Raw genomic sequence first — 25,180 nt, 5'->3', positions numbered from 1 at the left:
GTTCCCCCGCCTCCGCCTACGGCGGCCGGGAGGCGTCAAGCCAGTTCGGGGCGGGAGAGCCTGCCCGGAGGGGCCCGACCCGCGCGCACGCAGGCGCGGGCACCCTCGCTTCCGGGAGGTCACTTCCTCCCCCGTCTCGCAGCAACGGCTCGCAGCGTTGCTGACATCCCGGGCAGCGGTGGCACCGTACTGAGCTCAGAGTCTCGCCGCCCGCGCGATGGTAAATCTTGGGGCTCTGTCCGCGACCCGCCGCTCCAAGGGCGGCGACCGGCAGGGGACCTTCGCTGTCCCGCTCCTGGGGCCGGGCCTGGGGGCCCGGGGCCGGGGCGAAGGCTGGGGGCTCCAGAAACTTCTTGGAGGAGTGACACGGAGACCCTGGAGGGACCAGAGGGCGACCGTGGAGGGAGGGAAGATGTCTAGATAGGGGAAGCTATCTTGGGGCATAGATATCGGGGGGGGGGGGGGTGTGACTTCTGAGGGGTGATACTTGTGGAGGGAGGATATGGAGAAAGAGAAGAGAGATACGGAGGGGATGAAAGATCCTGAGGGGAATGAGAAATCTCCTTGACAGCGAGGCAAGTTTGAAAAGGGGAGCGGCGCGAGGGAGAGGAGAAAAATCACCCTGAGAGGGAAGAAAGAGGGGACAAGGAGCACAAGGAAATGGAGAGAGGGGAGAAGGAGTTATTGAGAGAGAAGAAAGGAAAATGAAGAGACCGCAGGAATGGGAGGGGGAGGAGAAGAAAAGGAAAATGGAGACAGGAAGGTCTGAAAAAGAACAAAGTGAAAGCAAAGAGTTTCTTTTTAAGACAGGAATGAAAAGCGAATTGGCGCTGGGAATTAAGAGACTGTATTAGGGGGACTCAAAAATCACCAAAGGAGAAAACACCTGGGAAAAGAGAGGGAAAGGCCGGGAAGATCAGCGAGAGGCGTTTGGGAGAGAAGTAAAACAGGAAAAGATAAAACGAGGGCAGCGGTTGTAAGGACCTGTGGACGTTGTCTTATAGATGGCAAAAAGCTGTAGTAAGTCATTGATCCCTGTACAGCTATTACGCTTTAAGATAAGTGTTTCCCAACGTGAGATGCAGACGTTAGTTGCTACTTTAAGATGGCTCAGAAAACCAAAAACCACAGAGTGAATCACATCAAAGAAAGTTATTCCTCTTTTTTTTTTTTTTTTTCAGCCTTTAGACTATATCCAGGAGAGAGTTTCTGGCACTGTTAGGTCGTTAATACCACTATCCTTTGGTAGTTTTGATTTTTCACCTGAAGGGCAGACCTCAGGCTCAGAGCTTTCATTGGGGTAAAATTTAATAATATGTTCTCTCTTTGTTTTGTTTGTTTTTATGGTTATTTCTGCCTATGACAAATGATACCAGATTTACATTTGTGGTAGTGATGTATAATTTCCTTTTAAAATGCATTTATTTAAGCTTTTAGCAGTGAAATAATTTTAAGAATGTGCTGGGTAAATAATATAGATGGTATTCATAATGGCAAAAATTATAAATCTAGTACATGAATGCCTGAAATTTAGAAAACACCTGCTATAGTGGTGGAAAGAGGAAATAAGTGCTCCCACCCACATTAGGGGCAAAAGAAAACTGTCTTTTGACTAAAGCAACATAACGTTCACCTGTACAATGCTGGAAAGAAAAATATATCATAAATCCTCATCAAGAGACTCTGCAGAATACTGTTTGAATTCAGAATATCCAGTGATTACTCAGTTGTGGAAAATATGCAGGCTGGAAAAAATTATTCTTGATTTTAGCATTTGTAGAAGGCAAGAAACTGGTACAATATATATAGTCTATGCATGTGATTCAGAGTCCTGGAATACACTGTTTTTACAGAATATTTTGAATTTAACCATCTGAACTCCCAATTAGGTGGCATTTAGGACTGAGAATATGATTTCTCATTAAGTGATGCTTTTAGACAGAAGGAGGCAGTGATATAGCTCTATAAATATTTTTTAAATCTATAATGTAGAAAAGGGATTTTTCACTTGAATACAGGAAGATCAATGAATGAAAGATGACCAGGAGCAGATTTCTGTTCAACAACATAGGATACTTTTCCAGTAAATAGAGACAGATAAAAATGGAGTGAGCTCTTGTGAGGCAAGAAGCTTTCTGTCTCAATAAGAGTTCAAGCCAAGATATTTGTCAGGGTTGTACGCAGAGGGTCTTACATAGGCTTGCATATGGGACCTGACAATTTCAAAGCTCTCTTCCAAAAATCTGGGACCTGACAATTTCAAAGCTCTCTTCCAAAAATCTGAGCTTCTAAATCTTAGTTTAAGGAGATTGGAGAATAGGGGTCTTTCAGAACATTACTCTAATTAGGACTGGGGTCACCACAGAGACTCTCTGGTTAATTTTCTTCCTGATCTCTTCCAGGCAGAGGTGGAGGAAACCCTCAAGAGGATCCAGAGCCATAAAGGGGTTATAGGAACGATGGTTGTAAATGCAGAAGGTAAACACCTCACAGGCTGCCTTCTTGACGGGCAGAAGCCGACCAAGAGCCTGTTTGTTGTGTGAAGCCTTAGGCAAACATCTTGGAATTTTAAATCAAAAGTATATCTTGTATATTTTAGCTAGAGCATTTACTCATCATACATCTGTTGAGTATCTATTAATTACATGCCAAGAACTCTGCTAAGAGGTAGGGAGATAAATATTAATAAGACATGCCTAAAAACGTCTGTATATTCCTAAGAAATGCTGCACATTGTCTAATTTTTAAAGCTTTGGTAACTCTCTTCTAACATTTCAGGAGTATCAATAAAACTATTATATTGAAGATAGAAAGAATACCATTGTTGGCAGTTTGCTTTCGTTTTAACATTCTAAAGCGTACAGAGTTTCAATCTTCATTTTTAAAAGAAATTGTTCCTTTACCGTAGTTAATGAAATCTTTGAGAATTAATTTTAATGTAATTTATAGTACAGTCTTTGTGGTTATAGTTTAAGAAGGGCCAATACGTTTCCACCTATGAAATCTGTAGACTTATACCAGAGACTTGCCTATTAACAATCCCCAAAGCCTTTTCTCTGGCACACTGTTCCATACTCAGCTATGGTGGCAGCCTCTTAAAGGCTTCTGCTGGCTTCATTGCTGATTCAGGCATTTGCAAGGGCAAGAGGTGCCACTAACCCCAGAGCACTAGTTGAAATAAGAGTAGCTACTTCACATAATCCATGGTACAACCATGGATTTGGTACATTGCCAACTCAGTGCTTGGCAACAGACTCTCATAGTTAATCATTATTCTGGAGCAAATCCATCAATAAATATTTAGTGAGCAACTACCCACTGAAAGTCTGTTTAAACTCTAAACTTCAATCCCTTATCATTAAAAATGCAAAATAACCTACTTTACTGGTGACTGTGACAATTAAGTGAAATAATAATTGCCAAGTGCCTGGCACAATACTTAGCAGAATTGTAATTAAATAGTTCTGTGAATGTGGGAAGTTTTAATTTATTTGTACAGATAAAACAGTTGATGTGTTTTACAAAATAATAAAACAAAATTTTAATAAACTCAGTGTCAAATGAATATAATAAATTCACCCAGCTTGAGTGATCAGGAGGGAGAGGATTTAACATCAGCCTACAGGAAAGTCAAGAGCTATGCCTCATATTTCCAGGAAGCGGTCCAGCCCAAGTCCATGGTTCTGGTTGAACTGATTTTAGTTTCAGGCATTTGCATAAACTCTGCCATACCCCCTGAGATGGGTTATTTGCGTGACTTCACAGAGATGCTTTATTTGTTTTCTTTGGCTGCCATAACAAAGCACCACACACTTAGTGGCTTAAAAAAGATTAGACATTTCTTTTCTCTTAGTTCTGGAAGGCTAGAAATTGAAATCAAAGTGTCAGTGGGTCCAGGCTCTCTTCAGAGGCTCCACAGGAGGATCCTTCCTTGCCTCTGCCCAGCTTCTGGTGATTTCCAGCGATCCTTGCTGTTGACTGGTCTGTAGGTGCATCACTCCAGTCTCTGCCTCCATCATCGTGTACGTTCTCCTCTCTGTGCTCTGTTTTCTCTTCTTATAAGGACCCGTCGTTGGATTAGGTCCCACACTGATCCAGTATGACCTCATTTTAACTAATTACATCTTCAAAGACTCTATTTCCAAATAATGTCACATTCTGAGGTTTAGGGTGGGCTTGAATTTTGGAGGGGACACTATTCAACCTAGTCCAGATGCATTCACCTGTGACACCCTGGACAATGTATCTAATGTGTTACTTTGGAAGACTTAGTCTAAAGTACATAATCCTGGCAATATGCATCCAATGTCTGAAAAATATCCATACCTTATGATCTGTAATTCCACTCCTAGAAATTTGTTTAAGAAGTGATGAAGAAAAGATTCAGGTGCCAAGGATATTACGGAGGCACCATATATAATAGCAGTAAATAAACAGACAAGTACATAAATCCCAAAAGTAGGCAAATTTTAAAATTTATTATATAATATTTACTCAGTGAACCATTACTCTATTTAAAATGTTGAAGAATACTTAGAGTCATGAAAAACTACTCACAATATTAGATGAAAAAAAGCAGGAGACGAAGCAGTAGCCAGCATCTTCTAATCCTAAACACGGCCAGGCAGACATACACACTGAAATACGGAAGGAAAGGCAGGGCTATGTTACGGTGATTATCTCTGAGTGGTAGAATTAAAAATGACTTTTATTTTCCTGAGGTCTCTCAATTAACACTTTTCTCATCCAAAGGCAACAAAATACTAGTTTTAATGCCCATAAACTTCTAATTAACCTCTACTAGGATAAGGTTGTGTTAGGCTTCAGGGCACTTTTCTGAAAGCCAAATTAACCTTCTTCCCAAAAATATAAATGAGGGGCTTATTTTTATGGTCAGATTACTAACAACCAGAGGATATGACAAGGATGTTTACTAACAGCATATGGTATAAGTTGTGTGACCAGAATGAAATGAAATACTCCATCTCAAAAGCCTACTCAATTTTAGATGAAAGTGCCATCTATTACAGTGCAGCTTTGCAGCTTTCAGAAGTCCCATGAAATTTAACACTGAAAATATTTAACTAAGCTAGTGTTCATGTGTTCTTGTTCTGTACCAATGGTTTTAGTCCACTAATTCTAGGCAAATCATTTAAAAAAATTTTAGGTTTTAATTGTGGCTAGGTAGGCCTTCTACCACGTTTATCCATTTAGATCTCATCCTCTGCCATGTTAAATAGTGTCCTTTGGTTTCACTATTATTGAAACATAGACTTCTTATTCATGACAATAAAGTGGACTTATCAATTTAGCCCAATGCTGAGGAGTATAGGTTTTTGTTAGATTCTTTGTTAACATTGGTTTCCCATTTACAAAATAATTCATTGTTTACAGTATTGCAGTACTGATCACAGAACTAGATACTGGTGAACATGTGTATTTGTTTCCCAGACAGTCATATCTGTCATATATTCTTATGTATATAAGCCTGATTTCTGCAGACTCTTAATTTTAAATATTCTTGACATTTCTAACAATCCGTCATTTGAGTTTCATCAGGTTTTATCAGCCATCCAGCCAATTCCTTTTATTTTTGAAATATAATCTATCAACCAAATGTACAGTTGAAGAATACCAGCTTACTGGGATCATGAAGAGTCACACTGTAAAGTAGTGTCATAAGTTCAGGAAGATAGAATATATACTCTTTGTTCTAGAAGTTACATTTTAGGCATTTATCCTACACATATATACAAATGTGAAATGGCATGCACACAGACATGTTCTGTAGCCTTGTTTATAAAAGTCAAAAATTGGGAACAGCCCAAATGCCTGTCAGGAAGATATATTAGTTACATGTATTACAAAGCATCCATTCAACAGTCACATTACACAGACATTAACATGAATGACCTAGCCTTATGCGGACTGAATGGAACAACTTCCCGAGTGTATTAAATGAAAAAAGTTAAGGTACAGAATAGAAAATGATACAGTTAAAGAATACAAACACAAACAAACTGGAATAGACTTAGAATATCTCTGCAAGGACACCCAAGAAACTGAGAACAGGGGTTACCTCTCAGAAGGGGAAGTGGGTGAATTTTATACCATGTGCTAAAATTACTTCCTAATAAATTATTTTTTAATTACCTCACATAGTCTCAAGCAAGAACTCAATAAATATTTGTTGATTGATTTTTTTCCAAGGGTCTACAGTGGATATGAAAAACTCCAAGAGTTTCCACGGTGTGCACTTATTATTCAGAAAGGCTAGCCCTTTTATTTATTGACTTGGATCATGAATAGACTGACTAAGTAGGCCTGAGTATCTGATTCATAATCCTGTCATCTACAGTTTAAATAATTTATTCTGGTTGTATTTCTTTTTTGACACTGAGCAATGCAGATTTGTAGGTAGTCGGTCTTCATGATGCAAAATAAAACTGTTTGGTCAAAAAGTGCCCTTGAAAGGTTGAGTGCTTGCTATACTTCAGTTTCCTGCTTGTTAAAGACACATGCCTTGTGATGGTTCATCAGTTGTGAAAGACAGAACTGACTTCTGGAGAAAAAGTGGCCAAGAAACAATAATACAGAAATTAACAAGTTTTCTGTAAAACCCTACTTAAATAGGTTTTCCTGTAAATATTGTCATTGCCTTCTTTGGCAAGACCCACTCTGGAGAGAATGGTTTTCTTAAAAAGAAATCAGTCTGTTCCAAAGTCAGAGTTGAGGCTCTCAAAGAGTTTCATGAAAAACAGGTAAAGTCCCAAGTTAGAAGCGCTCATCTTGTTTACCAGTTTCTGGAGCTACATTCTCTGAGGGAAAACCCAAGAGAGCCACGTCAGCCTTTTTTATTGATTGGCCTTAATTCAGGTTCCTGAGGAACTTGACAGTGATCCCAAATTCACCTTCATATGTCTCCCTAAACGCAAGGCACATCTGCAAATCAAATCCCTGGAATTCCCTGGTTGATCTGGTAGTTTTCAAAATAATATGAAGGTCGGTTCTGATTAGACATAGTATATGTAAAATACCTAGCACAGCACCTGTTCCATAATAAGCGCTGAGTGACCTGAATGGAGCTGGATTGATATGAACTGAATTGAATTATACTTGCATATTCGTCTGGCTAGATTTTTCCAGTTAAATTAATAGCTTCTGTTTTAAACTCATATAATGAAACAATAGAGCACACAAGTAGCCAAATTTAATCATGCTTAAACCAAGAGTGAGTGCAAACCAGGGAATGCCCAGCCGAACTGCAGAGTCTTTGTTGCTGTATTTTCTAGCATAAAAATTAAGGTTTGCAAAATACCGTATGAGGAAGTTACAAAGAAATTTTGAAAATCCCTTTTGATATACCCTCTAGCATGTGCAGTGATATCCCCTTTCTATTTCTGCCCTCTGGAGAAACTAGCACCATGTCACAGACCAAGCATTTCACAGTGGACTCACCGTAGACAGGATGCTTAGGGGAATGCATCATATAGTAATAGTAATATGTTAACTTAGTACTGAAATAATCAATTAACAACTTCCGGAAGATTTGTGTAAAAAATGTTCATCACCATTAGCTACAAAAACAAAAACACACTACCTAACAATCCAACAGTAGGGGGTTGATTATATTATGATATATCCAAAAAAATACAAAAGTCTGCAGCCATTAAAAATAATGTTGATGGCATCGTCAACAAGGACAGCTTGTATGCTATAATTTAAATGAAGAAAAAAGCAACAGTCCAATATGTAATTATAGTTTGATGCAACTAAATTTTAAAATCCACATAATGGCAAAACGACTGGAAGGAAATAAAATTGTTACCTTTGAGTGATACGAGCCATCACTTTTTCTTCCTTTTTACAATTACAGTATTTTCCAGTATTTCTACGATGCACATATTACTTTTATAATCAAAACAAAAAATGTTTAACCCCAAATTAAATCTCGTACCAGGCATTCCCATCCGAACGACCTTGGACAACTCGACAACAGTTCAATATGCGGGTCTCCTTCATCAGCTGACCCTGAAAGCCAAGAGCACAGTCCGTGACATTGATCCTCAGAACGACCTAACTTTTCTTAGGATCAGATCAAAGAAACATGAAATCATGGTAGCTCCAGGTAATGTGGCATTTCTTTTCATTATTTAAGGCATCTTTCTACTTCACTGGATAAAAGCTTTGTCTCAAATAACGGGGAGTGTGGATTTTAACATGCAATAGGACACATACTGCTCTTCAATTACAAAATGAAGAAGTTTGAATGTGAAAATTCCGTGAAATTAGTGAAGACGTTGGATTTTGCCCGTTTGTTTTTGTTGTTAGTAATCAAAACATTTAGGAGGTGTAGGTTTCTTGTTATGTGAACGTAGCACACAGACTTTCTGAAGAGTGGGAGAAATGTCTCCTGTCCAGGGGATAACGTAGAGGGCAGATCAAAGGTCTGTAGGGTCTTAAACCTTCCCTGGAGGAGAGCACATTCACTGGAGCTATCAAAAGGCAGCAGCCACAGAAATACTTCTTTCCTTGAAGGAGGTACATTCACAGTTTTAGTGGATGTCAGTGTAAAACAGGACTCATGTTCCTAAATCTAGTCTAGAACAAACTTCGCTGTAGTACAACTGTAAAATCAGAGTTACCCCCAAACTAAATAAAGCTTTCCCTACACCTGTGTTCTCACCCAAGCTGCACATTAGAATCACTTGGAAAGCTTTAAAAAAATTACTGACACCCGGGACTCCACCCCAGACCAATAAAGACAGAACCTCTGGGGCTTGGCCCCAGGTAATGGTATTTTCTGAAAGCTCAACAGGTGATTCTGATGTGCAGCCAGGCTGGGAGCCCACTGGTCTACACAAGGTCCAAGTGATGTGTTGAAGAGAAAAGCAGATTAGCTGAAGTATTCATTTATTAAATTTAATTTTTAGGGTGGATTAACTTTGTCCATATTATCTCCACAGATAAGGAATATCTTCTGATTGTCATTCAGAATCCATGTGAATAGACCTGCAATGGCCACGTTCTGTCCTGGGACTCCAGGCTGAAAACACTTCAGTCTTTAAAGATTCCTAAAATTATAATCCAATCTAAATGATCTTTTGGACATTCCTTTCTATTTTTACATTCAAACTGTTCTACATGTCTCATTTAGTCCATTTCGAATGTATTGTAAATTTGTGATTTAGCTACATAATAAATAAATTCTGGTAGGTATGCCTCATTTTTTTACGATACACAAAACCAAAGAATTCTAGTGAGAAGACAGCCTTCCTTGAGACAGTTCTTTTCGTCTAGAAGTCCTGGCCACCAAGAACTAGAATAGAAGTGTGATTCTGCCCATTTCACTGACATGCCAGGGAGTTTCAGTGGAGCAGAGTGGGGCTAGGAGGGAAGCAGGGCGTCCCAGCCCTCAGGGACCTACAGGTGCTTTCCCAGCTTAAACGAGGGTGGTAAGAAGTCAAGAGTGCAGTTCTCAGTTGGGTCAGCACTGCCCCCTGAGAAACTCCTCAGGCCTGTCCTTCCATCACACCAGTCTGAGGGGACCAGGAGCGGGTCCTGAGGAAGGATGCACATGTCAAAAGCTGCCTAGAGAACTCCGGAGGGTTTATTTATTTTACTAGATATTTCAAACATTCTGAAAATAATGAAAATGATAGAACAAATATAATGTATTTCCACGACCCATATAGAATAGATGTTAATCTTTTGCCATGTTTGCCTTATAACCTCTTTTTTTTTTCTAATTAAGCATTTTATTTTGAGATAACTGAGGATTCACGTGAAACTGTAAGAAATAACATAGATCCTGTGTACCCTCTACCCAGTTTCCCCCATGGCAACATCTTTCAAAACTATAGTACAGGGCTTCCCTGGTGGCGCAGTGGTTGAGAGTCCGCCTGCCGATGCAGGTTCGTGCCCCGGACTGGGAAGATCCCACATGCCGCGGAGCGGCTGGGCCCGTGAGCCATGGCCACTGAGCCTGTGCTCCGGAGCCTGTGCTCCGCAAGGGGAGAGGCCACAACAGTGAGAGGCCCGCCTACCGCAAAAAAAAAAAAAAAAAAAAAAACAAACAAACAAAAAAACTATAGTACAATATCACAACCAGGAGATGGACACTGATTCAGCCTAGACACAGAGCCTTTCCATGACCCCCCGAGCTCCTCGTGGGACCCTTTTGTAGCAACCCCCCAAGCCCTGGCACCCACTCATCTGTCCTCCACTTCTGTAATTTTGTCATATCAAAATGGTTGTTATATAAATGGGATCATACAGTACGTAGCCTTTTGAGATTGACTTTTTTTACTCAGCATAATGCTGTTGAGATTCATCCAAAAAATCAACCTTATGGATACAGCTGCAGCCCCTCTCCTCCTTTGTGCCTTGGTCCTTCTCCGGAGGATCCTTGTCAGGATGCACAAGTCACCCTGCATGGGGGCCCACAGACGCTTCCTCCTAAGTTCCCACAACTCCACAACAAGCCAAGAGTGAGGAAAGGTGCAGGACAAGTTTCGTTCTCCCACTGTCATGGCACCAGCTTGCATCCTGGGAGGCTACAATAGCGCAACCCAAGCAGATGGGGGTCCGAGCAGAAAAGAAGAGCCAAGGCAAATCCCTCAAGTAAAAGGGGTTTACTCTCCACGTGGTGATGGTAGAGGAGACGGGCCAAGGCTGAAAGAGACCATGGTGGCTGAAGCCAAACAGTCAAGCCTATCCACACAACAGACGTCTGCACCCCACTGCAAATCTCAGTGCCCCTGGAAAGTGGGACCCACATGAATATACTCTGAAAATGCTCTCCAGGTATTTGCAGTGCAGCCTCAGGCTGAGATCCACTGCGGTTACTCAACAGTGGGTCTTACTGGGGTGGTGAGGAGAGTAGCCCAAGACACACATAAATACAAGTTCCATCCGGGAACAGCCCTGGGGTTCCCCCATATCATCAAGCCAGCTGAGCCCTAGATTTACAAGGAGGATGCTGTCTCTATCTCCAGAGAGAACAGAACAAATGAGGAAATGAGCTTAAATTACAGCAGAAGTGAGTTCTTCTAAAAGAGTGAGATGAATAAACATCAAAGAGATTGCAGGATGGAGAACCTATACTATAGCACGTATTAGACTTTCGAGCATTTCCCCCACACTTTTTGTTTTAAAAAACTTCAAAGTTGCAGAAGAGGAGAGAATGAACACCCACATAAGCTTCACCCACATTCACCAACTCAATATTTTACAACATTTGCTTCATGTCTCTCCCTCCTTCCCTATATATATATATATATATTATATATATATATATAAATATATATATAAATATATATATATATATATATATATAAATATATATATATATAAAACACCCATAACCCCAATTTCCTACTTAGGGAATTTATTATTGATACAATAATATCATCTAATATAGTCATGTTCGAATTTCCTCAATGGTCCCAATAATGTCCTTTATAGCTTTTTTTTTTAACCCAGGAGTCTACCAAGGGTAACATATTGCATTTGGTTGTCACGTCTCGAGCTGTTCAGCTGTTTTTAGAACCCCTGTGTTCTATTCTCCCCCTCTAGGTGGTATCGAATTTGTATTTGTTCTCCCTGGAGTCCCCAGGGCCATCTGCTCCGCTGCCTCCTTGAGCCCCTCCTGATTGGACCCAGATGCAGCCTGTAATTATAGAGGAAATTCAGCCCAAGAGCAGGTCTTGGTCACAGGTGAGTGCTTCCCCTTCCTCTGTCATGACTCAGAGACCAGACGTACCACCATGGACCCAACCTCATCCTTCAGCCAGTGAGGTCTGGGTACCAGAATACCCACTCGCCCAGGCACAGCTTCTATGTGTGCTGACAATTTCCAACATAAACAACATCTTGTTAGAATCCAAGCAGCAAGGAAATGCACTACTGAGGGAGAGGATCACCGATATCATCTATCTGACTCCTTGGTTTTACAGGTGAGGATTTCACCTGAGCCTGGCGTCCAGTGTTTTTCGGGAATCAAGTATGTCAGTTTGTACTGAACTGGTCAAGCCTCTGGAATTGGTGCTCATGCTCTTGTGAGACCCGCCGCCCATACCCTCCAGAAAAAAACTGTTTTGAGGAGGTAGAGATTAGCTCATTGTTTTAAAAGGTACCAGAGGTAACATTTGATTCCAATCCCTAAATCTGTCTTCTCCCCATTGTTCCCCAGCCTACCCAGAGCTCATCAGCAGACACATGGCTGAGTGGTAAAGCCACTTCCTCCTGGCCCAGCCAGAAATTTCAAGCCCCATTTGAGATGTAGCAGTGGGAAACCTCTGGCAGGTGCAGATGCCACTGCCTTAAGTGCCAGGGCTCTGTGTGGGCTCTTTTGTGCAAGGAGACCCTTCCATCCCACTTGGCAGGGAACTCTGCTGGGGTCCTGCCTGCACTTTTGCATCCAGAGGAAACAGTAACCCTTTGCCCCTTTGCTAGAGGCCGAGACTGTGGTATAGAACTTGCCAAAGCCAATTACAATGGAGGAGGATAATCTTGGGGAATCTGTATCACCCCCTCTCTGCCCTCCAGCACAGAGGCATTCACATTCCCCTTGGATTCCTAACAGCACAGTAAATTAACTCTTATTAAAAAAAAAAAAAAACTAAGAGATGCCTGGATCTATAGACTAAAGATCCACAGTCATACAAAACCACTGATAAAGTTTTCATTTCCTATGAGAAGTACAAGCCTGGACTCACTGGTGCCTCCCCTTAGTCCAAATTGCTATAAATTTTACCTGAACAATAGGAGAGCTATTTGCAGACTCTCTGGAGGAACATTTCCCTACCATCAATATCAATGAGAATGAACCTGGAAAGACCAGCTTAATAAAATAACTGAAATGCATTTACACATCATTAGCATTACGAGCTCCCAAATCTTCATCACTGAACAGCAGGACCATCTGAGAAGGGGATGAGCAGCAGCCTGCCCAAAGCTCCAGCAGGTGCCTGCCTCTCAAAGCCACTTTCACTGGTTGCATTCTGGCTTTTGAGGTAGATCGCCTCTTCCAAAGCAAAAATCACCATAGACTAAGATTTGGATTCTCCCCCCACACCCTCTCTTGGTCTTTGAAAAATTACAATTATCCCCAATATGTCTTTGACATGGGGGAAATACCCTTACTCTTCTGAATTTAGAAAATACGTAATATATGCCCTTGAATAGGAAAAGAGAGCCAGAGATAGTCATTCAGTCAAGCAATATTTAGTCTTACGTTCCCCATTTGAAGAAAAAGTAGATCATGTTTGGGGCCATAACAGAGCTTTCAGAGTGGTGAAAACATCTCCAATGAGGAGTCTTAACAAAAAACAAAGTGGTATTTCAAATCCTAGGAAATCCTAGGTCTAGACTCCCCCCTTAATATGAAACCATCTCTAGTAATGGAAGCTCAGGCATCCCCAGGGAAGTTCAGGGTATTTTTAGGATCTGGAATATTTCAGGTCAGTAACACTTTTCTGTATAAATCATCAGAAATGATTTTCAAATTCTGTTTCTTTGGTCAACTTTACACCATGAGATGTAAAGACGGTGCAGTTGAAAGATCACGAGACCTACAGTCTGATTCTACTTATTTGTTAGCAGGATCCCCAACTTCTCTGAACCTCAGTTTACTCACCTACAAACGTGAAGAACGCCCGCCCACAGTGGCCTTGCCTCCTGAGCTATACTGTACAGCATAGGTGCCAATTATTATGATTAACTATAGCAATAGCGGCCAAATAAACCAAGTTTACCAGAATATAAGTCACTGAACACATCTCACTGTGGCCTCTTCTACTATTTAACCATACGTAAAAAATGGATTTAAAGAGTTATAATCCTGCTGGGTTCACACTTTTGTCTAATTCCTTTAGTTATCATTTAATAAGCATTGCCACGGGGCAGCAGGGAGGGATAAATTGGGAGACTGGGATTGACATATACACACGACTATATATAAAATAGATAACTAATAAGGACCTAATGTATATGGGGCTTCCCTGGTGGCGCAGTGGTTGAGAGTCTGCCTGCCGATGCAGGGGACACGGGTTCGTGCCCCGGTCCGGGAGGATCCCACATGCCACGGAGCAGCTGGGCCCGTGAGCCATGGCCGCTGAGCCTGCGCGTCCGGAGCCTATGCTCCACAACGGGAGAGGCCACAACAGTGAGAGGCCTGCGTACCGCAAAAAAAAAAAAAAAAAAAAAAAAAAAAAAAGGACCTACTGTATAGCACAGGGAACCCTTCTCAGTACTCTGTAATGACCTATATGGGAAAAGAATCTTAAAAAGAGTGGGTATATGTATAACTGATTCACTTTGCTGTACAGCAGAAATTAATGCAACATTGTAAATCAACTCGACTCTAGAATTGTTTTTTAAATAGAGTGAAGGAACAGAGACCCATTAAAAAAAAAGCATCGCCACGTTCCTATCAGGGTTTATACTGATTTTTCTCAATATCTGCACGCAACTCCATCAAGCTTGTCGGTGGTGACCTGACCAGACGAGGCCAATGAGAGATGCTTCCTTGGTATTTAGATTTGAAAGAGAGTCAGAGAGGAAGTTCCCATGTGGCTGGACCTGTGCACAAAGACAGGGGCGTTGGGGAGGCCATATTTTTCCCAGAGGGGTAGCAGAGAGAACCTCTTGGAAGGAAGGAACGTAGCAGTTGTGCATCATAACCAGAGTGAGAGTACAGTGTTCACGCCATGGGTTCCCGGCAACCTCCGAGGTCCTCAACTGTATTTTTACCCTTGGGTTTATGAAACGCCTCTAACGCCTTCAACACAGTGTTCCTCTTTGCGTACACTACCAGAGTGAGTTTTATCTGTTGCCTGAAACCAAAAAGTCCTTAGCTAACATTTTGGGGCTATATTTGGGTCGCCCCCGGCTGCTTTAATCAGACATGGTCAAAGAGCCCAGTAACCCCCCAAAAATGTGTATTAATCAGAGGCCCTGAACAGATGTTTTGTGGTCTCTCACTCCCCTGCTTCAAAACATGCCCCATGGCTTTAGCAATACAGGGGGAGAGGCCACTGCTGGACACTCCAGGAAGCAGAGCTCTGGGTGGGAGTGTGGCACTGAGATGCCCCTCTAACTGGGCAGCAGGCACTCTAGTTCATTCCCACCTGGAAAGTGGCCTCTGCCTCTGTCATTGGCTGGAAAGAGAACAGGCCACCTGGACTCTAGGCAGATACATTCCCAAAGCACCTCTCTGGGTGGCCTGGAGTATCTGAAGTGGCAGAGAGTCATAAGAGAGACAAAAGGAATAAAGAAGTAAGGTACAGATTCACCTGACAACCTACCATCCCCTTGCTCCCAGAAGGCAGTGTGGTGCTGAAAGAAGGATGCTGCTTTGTAGCCAGACTGTCTGGTAGCCAGCCCTGCCATCAGTAATTAATAATAATAGTAATAATACAACTATTATTTATGTTATCACTTTTAGAAGAAGAGAAAGAAAAAGAAGAGGAAGAAAAGAAATGAAAAGAACATCAGCAGCTGCTGACATTTGTCGATTATTTACCACGTGACAGGCACTTTGGATTTTCACAACAGCCGCAATTTACAGACAGGAACACCATGCCTTAGAGGATTTTCACAGCTTGCCTAAGTTCGAGCAAGTGTTAAGTGTCAGAGGAGGCACCAAAACCCCAGTACTTGACTCGGGCACACATGTTGCCTACGTTGCTGACTCGGCAGATACGTGACAAGGAAATTAACATCTCTGAACCTTAGAATCCTTAGCATAACTTCTACATGGCGGGTTGTTGGGAGACAAGAAGAAATTATATAAAGCCCCTGACACTTAGTAGATGTTCAACAAAGGGGAGTTGATACTACCATCGTCACCATCATCAGTACTACCTAGAGAACCAGTAAGTGCTGGGAGATGACCATCACAGCAATTATGTTATTGTTATAAATATGATCCGTGTCACAGTGTTGACATTTAACAATATTCCCTAGGGTTCATCAGAGCAACTGCTCCTAATTCTTTCACCAAACCCCTCAAATCCCCAACAATCAACCATCCATCTGGTCCATAGGATGTCAGACTACCATTCCATTCATGCAATGTCATCATATCAGGAATTGCTCATAGGACCAATCTCCCCATCAAGAATGCAACTACTGTTTTGTATGTTCCTCAAGTCTATGTTTTATCCCCCTCCCACTGTGTCTAAACAGAAACCTGGTTTGTAATATGCTTAATCCCCCTCCCATTCCGTCCACATTTGTAACCTGTCTGAACCATTCCTTCCTTCCCCCTCCCCACCCTGCCTACACATATAACCAGCTTTTCTATTTAGTCTGGATTGATGGATCAATTCAATCCATCAGACTGATTTTCTGGTCTGTAGTAACTGGCTGCATTGACTCAACAATCCAGTCAAGAGAAGTTATGCATTTGGCAGTCTGTTGGGCTTAAAGACACAAACTACCTTATTCTTACCCCTACCCAAGTGCCTGGCAGAAAATCTGGCACAGGGTGGGTACTCAGTCTGTGGGGTAGTCAACATCTCTATTCCCACTCAGGCCCTATTTTAGAAACACTGTTCCCTGGATCATGGGACTGGTTCCCTGGATCATGGGACTGGTCCAGCAAGTAAATGAGCGCCTTTTTTTTTTCTTTCTTTTTTTGCGCTACGCGGGCCTCCCACCGTTGTGGCCTCTCCCATTGCGGAGCACAGGCTCCGGAGGCACAGGCTCAGAGGCCATGGCTCACGGGCCCAGCCGCTCCATGGCATGTGGGATCCTCCTGGACCGGGGCACGAACCCGTGCCCCCTGCATCGGCAGGCGGACTCCCAACCACTGCACCACCAGGGAAGCCCCAATGAGCGCCTTTTAAGTGGACATAGTTAGCTACATCCTCCAAGAACACTCAAGACGGGATTCTGACCAATTAGAAGCTTTAAAACTTCTCAATTCAGATTGCAGGATGAATTAAAGCAGTTCATTGACTGTCATGGGCCTCCTTCTGCATCTGTTCCTGCACAACTTTCTGCTTCCTGAACAGCTCCAAGGAAATACCTGTCCCCGCCGACACCCGTCAATGCCAGGAGAGCAGAAGGCCCAGCTTCTGAGAATAGGTCCCAGTATTCGCAGCTGCACCCTTTGTGGAGCATGGATGGGAGGCCTGTGTCAGCAGGTCCCGGACCTTTGGGGACTGGGCTGGCGCTAGCCTCATCAGATTACAATGCCCCAAATGGTGCTGTCAGCCAGATCCTTTATCCAACGTGAACTTTAAGTTGTTCACAAACTCTGAACCTTTTGGTTGGGTATTTGATCATATCTCAGGGACGCAGGGGGAAAGTGAATGTCTAGTGTCTCCAAGAAAGAAAGAAAAAAAAAAAAAAAAGCACAACACCGTCAGCAACGTCAGGAGAGGAAAGAGGATGTTACCTGAACATCTTTACCTGCTGTTGCCAAGCCCAGCAATTGCTGGGAGATGCAAGCAGAGACGAATAACCATTTATGAAATTTCAAATTAATAAAAATACTGGCTCCATCTGAGAACTGAAAGAAGGTGTGCTTCTTAATCAGGGAACCATTAACCAGGTCGTGTTTGTTCTGCAAGCATGTAACCAGTAATGACTCCGCCCAGGAGCAGACATAGGTGACATCATCCCTGCCCCCAAGGAGCTCCTAGCGTAGAACGGAGACAGGTGTGCAAAGAGTACATTTTCAACACAGTGAGATAATGGCGACCAAAGAAGTATGGGTGAGGGCTGGTGCCAATGTCATGTAGGACTGATAAAGGCTTGGTGTTTAAGAAAAGCGGCCTTCAAGCAAACACACCTGAGCTGGATATTAAAGGCCGAATAGGGGGTTACAGAGTTAAGGGGAAGGAAAGAGCAATCTGGACGTAACGACGTGTAAAGTGAGGCCTAATCTAGGCCAGTGGTCTTTTTTTTTTTTTTTTTTTTTTCGATATGCGGGCCTCTCACTGCTGTGGCCTCTCCCGTTGCGGAGCACAGGCTCCGGACGCGCAGGCTCAGCGGCCGTGGCTCACGGGCCCAGCCGCTCCGCGGCATGTGGGATCCTCCCGGACCGGGGCACGAACCCGTGTCCCCTGCATCGGCAGGCGGACTCTCAACCACTGCGCCACCAGGGGGCCCCTAGGCTAGTGGTCTTTAAACCTTACTTTAGGAATAGACCTTTGTTCACGCGCAGCGGCAAGTAAAGCTGCTCGCTCTCCACGAGGCAGGGTGGGCCTTTCTTCCGCTGCTCGCGCTCCGCGAGGCAGGGTGGGCCCTTCCTCCGTTCTGTCCTCCCCTGCTCTTTGCCCCCGACATTTACACACAACGGTCATTCAGGGGCCCCACCCCAGATCTGCTGAACCAGCACCTGCATTTAGGAAGATTCCCAGGGACCCTCGTTCCCATTCAAGTTGGAGAAATGCTCCTCCAGGACGAGGAAGTCTACGTTTCCCCCAACAAGTGCCCCCCGGAGAGGGGTTAGGGCTAGGAGTTTAGGAACACTGTCGGTCTACCCTTTTTCTCTTCCTGAAATCTTCCTCCACGGCCAAGCCCAGGCCACCCAAAGCCACACTTCAGAGGAAGAGCTAGGGAGAGAAGTCAGAGGATGTCATACGGCCGTCAACTTAGGCCCCAGTCCCGACTAAAAACAAAACGAGGAAGGAGACAACCTGGAAAATCCAGCCAAAGCTGAATCTCCAGCCAGGTTTCACATCCCAAGCCTTGGGGCATCCCTGGGGGCACCTCAGCCACCAATGAGTCAGGCCAGCCAGTTTCCACGTGGCATCTCCATGACCTTCACCTGCGCTGGCTCCCAACCTCCTTGGCGCTCCTACCAGAGCTCTGGGCTCCAAACATCACAGATAACCTCCAGGTACCACCCCCTGACCCGCCACCACCGTCTCCTCCTGTGTCAGACACAACTGCCACCCGTGAGGAAGGAAACGCCTCACCCCCCTTTCTGCTTGGGCTCCTTGTGAAGCCCAGCTATCAGTTTTTACATACAGGGACTTTTCCTGAGTCCAGACCCCAATCTATAATCAGATGATTCTTCCATTCAGAGAAGTGAGGACTACAAAGCCCCCGTGCAAACAGGTTTCTGATGGTGCCAGCCTACAATTGGCCTGACATGCCTGGATCCCAGCGTGGGCTCCAGCAGGCTCCTGCGCTATTTTTTCAACACCACATACAGTCATGGAGCCCAGGCCGTGTCCAGGTTCTTTATGATGTTACCCCATTGACCTCAAAATAACCTCACCTGGTAGACTTTATTCATCCCCATTTTCCTGATAAGAAAAATGAGGTTCCCCATGAGGGCGGTATCTTGCCCAGAGTCACACTGCTTGACCCAAAGCCCCTTGAAGTCTGAAACTAAGCCTTATTTATCATTGCCCCCCAAACTCGTGCATTGTTGAGTCTGCATTTAGTCTACACTCTGTGTAGAAAGCTTGGATGCAGAATAAATGAATCGTGTGTGTGGTATAATCCACATCACCGGTTTGGCGGGGGGCAAATAGGGGCGCACACTTTAAAGAAATAAGGGCAGCTTTACCACTGGAGCCTCCACCTCCCAGGTCCATAGGACATCTGAGGTCTCTCTCAGACCTATTCCTTCCCAGAACTTCCCAGAATATTGGTTCCCGATTTGGGGTTGCCATTACTATTTCTACTGCCGTCAGCACTGAAAAACAGGCTGTTCTGCTCTCCAGATTAGGATCCTCAGCTCCAACACAGCCATAAACACTATATTTATGTGTTTGAAAACACACACATGTGGAAAGATTTTGAAAAACACACACCAGGATATTAACAACAGTGATTTCTGAGTGAGTGGGATTATGCCTGATTTTATTTTCTCCTTTTTACCCTTCTTTATTTTTATTTTTCACCTTTCTACAATTTAAACTTTTATTGAAGTGTGATACGCAAACAAAAAGCACATAAAACGTAAGTATGTAGCTCGATGAATCTTCACAAACTAAACACACCCGTGTAACCAGCATCCAAATCAAGAAACTAAACACGTCTGCCTCCCAAGAGGTATCCTTTGAGCGTCCCTCTGGTCTCTAATGCCCACCCCAAGGGTCACTAAGAGCCTGGTTTTTGTCACCAGAGATGATTACTTTTTTCTCTTTGTGTACTTTGGATAAGTGGAGTTTTTTGTGTCTAGCTTCTTTCAACTGTCAGTACACTGGGGACAGTCATCCATATTGTGAGTGGGGGGTAGGCGTCGCTCATTCTCATCTCCATTTCTCGCTTTCTTAAGCATAGAAAATGTGACATGCATTTTTTCCTTGGGGGCAGGAGGGAGTCTATATAGAAGGAAGTATGGAGCCAGGTCTCTCCTTGCAGAAAGCAGGTCCATGAAAACAGGGCTGATTTCATTCAGAGAGATGGCAGAAAGAAATGAGAAAGATTGATGCTGCCAGCCACTGGCTCCCAGACGCCCACAGGTCCCCCATCCTGGTGCAGTGGAAAGAACACACACCTTGAAAGCTTAGGTTCAAATCCTGATTTGGCCACTCACCTCTCCAGGGAATGATGTTTGACACTAAGCCTCAGTGAAATGGGGATCTCAGTAAAATTGTGTCCTGGAGCAGACATGCTGGGTTTCACCCACATCCCCTGCGTTCATTCTACCATTTCTGTGTGCTCTTCTGCCGGCCTCCGGTGGTGGGGTTTGCACCCACCTGCCCTTGGGTGGAGCCACTTTGTGAGCACATGGAGAGAAGCATCAGAGCCTGGCGTTTGCAAACCCTGACCCTCGGGGCCCTCAGCCAGTGCGTGCTGGGGGCAGGGTGTGGAATCCAGCTCCTCGGCACCCAGGAGAGGCACAAAGTACCGTCCAGAGGCCCCGGCAGGAGCCGACTGCAGCTCCCCTCCACAGGTCTTGGTCTGAAGTTGCACCTTTGCTGGGCTCCTTCCTCCCCCCTTCCCTAACGCCCCATGTCCCTTGCTGGTTTCCCCAGGGAGCTCTTCCTGAACTAGTCACATGCACAGGAATCCTCGGGCAGGGCCCACTTCTAAGGACCCCACCCTAAGACAAGGGTCGTGGATAATTGTGGTAAAATCTACCCAGCACCCGGCAGGTACTTGAACCTGTTAAATCTCTTTCCCATGTCCAAGACAGGACAGCCCTCCTGTGTGGCCACACGCCTCGAATCATAAAATCCCCAGGGTTAGAAGGAACCGTAAACGTCCGGGCCTCCTGGAGTCCTGAATCACCTCGAATCACTCCCATCTCTCCCTGAAGAGTATTACAGTAGCTTCTGAATGAAATAAGCAGGGACAGCAGAGCCATCCCGGCCATCTCTCCGGCTTTATTGCGCTACAATCAGCACGGCCATCTCGTGTGGAGACGAAGCTGTGGAGGGCGGATGTTAAAGCCACGGGCCGCGCTCAGCTTCCCCAGATCAGAGGCCAGATTCCCCACCAGCTGCTCCGAGACAAATCTGCACCCCTCGACCCCTGGCTGGCGGCGAGGAGGGCTCTGTCCTGGGGTGATGGGGTCCCCCCTGCGTGTTAGCACCCACCCTTCCTGAGAAGAGGGTCTTCCTGCAACATAAGCTAAAAGAGCAAAAAGCTATTAAAGAGATGGAGGTGGGGAGGAACATAGCATGCATGGAATTGTCCTCTCTTCTGAAAAGAAAATTCATTGTTTTCGAATAATCCGTGGCATTGATCTGTATTGTAAGAGCAGGCTTTGACCTCTTCCCCTCAGCAGAAAGGGATCATGGGGGCCTCATATCAACAAGGAGGACCTGGTTAAGATTAATAGTTGCCATTTATGTGCCAGGCACTACTTTCAATGTTTAGCAGTCTTTGAAGGAGGTCTGTCCATCTTTGATTTACAGGTGAGGAAATGAAGACTCCGAGAAGGTAAATGGCTGATCCCGACCCATGCGGCTGGTGGTGATGAGCTGAGACCCACGCCCAGCTCCCTCTGCCTCTAAGCGGGATTCTCAAGCAGAGCTATTGCCAGGGATTTGGGTTCAAAATGTGGTTTAGTTTCCTAGAGCTGCCGTAACAAAGTATCATAAACTGGGTGGCGAAGACAACAGAAAGTATTCTCTCCCAGCTCTGGAGGCTAAAATCCTTCCTGGCCTCTTCCCAGCTTCCGCTGGTGGCCGGCAATCTTTGGAGGACTTCAGTTTGCAGCTGCATCACTCCAGTCTCTGCCTCTGGCATCACGTGGCCTTCTTCCCTGTGTGTGTCTCTGTCCCTGTTTGTCTTCTCATTTCCTTAAAAGGGCACCAGTCATACTAGAGGAGAGGCCCACACTACGCCAGTATGACCTCGTCCTAACTAATTACATCTGCAATGACCCTATTAACCAGTAAGGTCCATTCTTAGGTACTGTGGAGAGTTAGTACTTCAGTGTATCTTTTGGGGGGGGCACAATTCAATCTATAACAGAGGACAAGCACCCAGAAACTCAGTTTCGAAACAAGATTCAGAGAGAATGAGGAGAGACCTGGCCTCCTCCCCAACAGAGGGACCCCCAGATGGACAATTAATGCCTTTGGTCTTGAGTCTCTCTCTCCATCTTTGTCCACCTGCTACGAAGGGGATGGGCCCAGAGGAAGAAGCCAGCTCACCACTGCACTGTAGTAGGAATAAGAAAGAACCTGGGGGGAGGGAGGGTCAATCTTTTAAATGTGGCACCCTCCAAACTGCAGTATTCTGGGGAAAAACCTCTACAAACCTGTTCTGGTTAAGACTTTACTCTTATAAAACACATCTCATTAAACTGAGACAGGGTTCTCAGTTGCAAGCATGGAAACAAACTCGAGATGATTTTAGCTGAAAGGGAATCTATTTTAAAGAGAGGGTCTGGCTCACACAGTAGTTGGGAAGAATGCAGGACCTGGCTGTAACAACAGCCAGAAACAAGAGAATCTGAGAGCCAGAACCACAGTCAGAGTCAGAACCAGCACAGTGAGGACGCTGGTACCACTGACCACTGACCATGGCCTCACTGCCATGGACCCATTGCCATAGCTGCCCAGAGGCCTTGGATATTACTGCTGAGGCCACCACAACTACCAGCAAAGATTCTCCACTGTCCCTGATTTTGGGGGCCACTAGCTCCAGATTTAAAATCATTGGTTGCCACAATGAGGTATCACCTCACACCAGTCAGAATGGCCATCATCAAAAAATCTACAAACAATAAATGCTGGAGAGGGTGTGGAGAAAAGGGAACCCTCCTACACTGTTGGTGGGAATGTAAATTGATACAGCCACTATGTAGAACAGTATGGAGGTTCCTTAAAAAACTAAAAATAGAACAACCATATGACTCAGCAATCCCACTACTGGATATATATCCTGAGAAAACCATAATTCAGAAAAATACATGTACTGCAACGTTCATTGCAGCACTATTTACAATAGCCAGGACAGCAACCAAAACGTCCGTTGATAGATGAAAGGATAAAGAAGATGTGGCACATATATCCAATGGAATATTACTCAGCCATAAAAAGGAATGAAATAGAGTTATCTGTAATGAAGTGGATGGACCTAGAGTCTGTCATACAGAGTGAAGTAAGTCAGAAAGAGAAAAGCAAATACCAAATGCTAACACACATATATGGAATCTAAAAAAACGGTACTGATGAACCTAGTGGCAGGGAAGGAATAAAGACGCAGACGTAGAGAACAGACTTGAGGACACAGGCGGGGAAGGGGAAGCTGGGACACAGTGAGAGAGTAGCACTGACACAGATGCACTACCAAATGTAAAATAGATAGCTAGTGGGAAGCAGCTGCATAACACAGGGAGATCAGCTCAATGCTTTGTGACCACCTAGAGGGGTGGGATAGGGAGGGTGGGAGGGAGATGCAACAGGGAGGGGATATGGGGATATATGTATGCATATAGCTGATTCACTTTGCTGTACAGCAGAAACTAACACAACACTGTAAAGCAATTATACTCCAATAAAGATGTTAAAAACAAATAAATAAAATAAAATCATTGGTTGAGCCTCACACATCAGGGATCTAGCTGCAAGGGAGTCTGGGAAATCATGTACTTAGCTTTTTTTAGCTTCAATAGAGAGAGGTGGCCTCCTACAATAAGCCATACACTAAGAAATTTCTCAAATGTGGGAAAGAGGTTCGAATGTTGGGCAAATAGTGAAAAATAGCTCTCAGGGAAGATTAAACCTGCTTATCCAAGAGCAAAGGTAAGATGGGGATGGCAGAAAGTAATTAGGGATTGCCACGGGTTACAGATGCGGGAGTAAGAAGAGGGCACACATGGGTGCAGGGTTTCTTTTCTGAAGTGAAGAAAATGCTCTGAAATTAGTGATGATAGTCGTACAACCAAACAGTATGCTTTAAGAGGGTGACTTTTACGTTATGTGAACTATATCTTAATGAAAAAAAGAAGTCTTAGAGAGGGATCCAGGCTCCTCATATTTGCAGGAGAAAGAGGACTCCGGGTCACAGCAATGTAATAGGCTGGACATGGGGGCACGTATATACAGGGCAGAGGAGCATCTCCTCAACTTTCCCATGAAGAGAACACAATTGATAGACGCGCGTTGGTCTGGGGGAATGGAGCAGAGTGAGCCAAACAGGTCAGTGGTCCCAAACATCCCATTTTCAATGGGAAAATATTCCACTTCGCTGCTAATTGGGTCACAATGAATATACACATTCCTGCTATTCCTGCTCAGAAAGTCCACTGGTGATGGTCTTCTACTTGAGATGAAAACTTTAAAAAAATAAACCCATTGGGGGGAAGGCGATAGAGAACGAGGATATGGATTATATCATACCTGCCCTAGACCCTGCACCAGGCACCGCCTACTGAATCCCATCCCCAGTTTTGTGAAGGGAAATTATTATCTCCCTTTTGCACATGAGAAAAATGAGCCACAGGGAAACCAGATGACTGGCCTCTAGGTTGTCTGACTTCAGAGCCCTGCTACCTTCACCACCACAGCTTCCTTGAGTGTATTTAGACAGGATGTAACATTCCATGAGAATAACTGAGGTTGGGGGGTGGGGAAAGCAAGAGGAGAAAGAACAGAGGAGTAGCTACAGGAGGTAATAAATGACGTTTAAGAACAGGGATGTTTAAATTTTTAACTTTTTGGGATGTGCCTCTGCAAAGCCTTAGCCAAGTCTGTGGTAGAAGCACAGGTCTTAACTAAATGAGGACTAAATGAGGAACTTTATTGGC

General features: G+C 44.2%; 1 protein-coding gene across 1 annotated transcript; it reads left to right on the top strand.

Annotated features, from left to right (window-relative positions):
* Positions 1-217: 217 nt before the first annotated feature.
* DYNLRB2 (dynein light chain roadblock-type 2) lies at positions 218-9,186 on the top strand (the record flags this gene model as incomplete). The annotated part of the gene is made up of 4 exons (XM_079724024.1): positions 218-397; positions 2,403-2,478; positions 7,961-8,128; positions 8,967-9,186. 4 exons carry the CDS (start codon positions 218-220, stop codon positions 9,008-9,010), a joined length of 468 nt encoding a protein of 155 aa, XP_079580150.1. The 3' UTR covers positions 9,011-9,186.
* Between the last annotated feature and the right edge of the window lie 15,994 nt (positions 9,187-25,180).

Source organism: Hyperoodon ampullatus (assembly GCF_949752795.1).
Source record: "Hyperoodon ampullatus genome assembly, chromosome: 18".
NCBI lineage: Eukaryota > Metazoa > Chordata > Mammalia > Artiodactyla > Ziphiidae > Hyperoodon > Hyperoodon ampullatus.
Note: the sequence above shows the minus strand (reverse complement) of the source record. Positions and strands in the feature narration are given on the sequence as shown.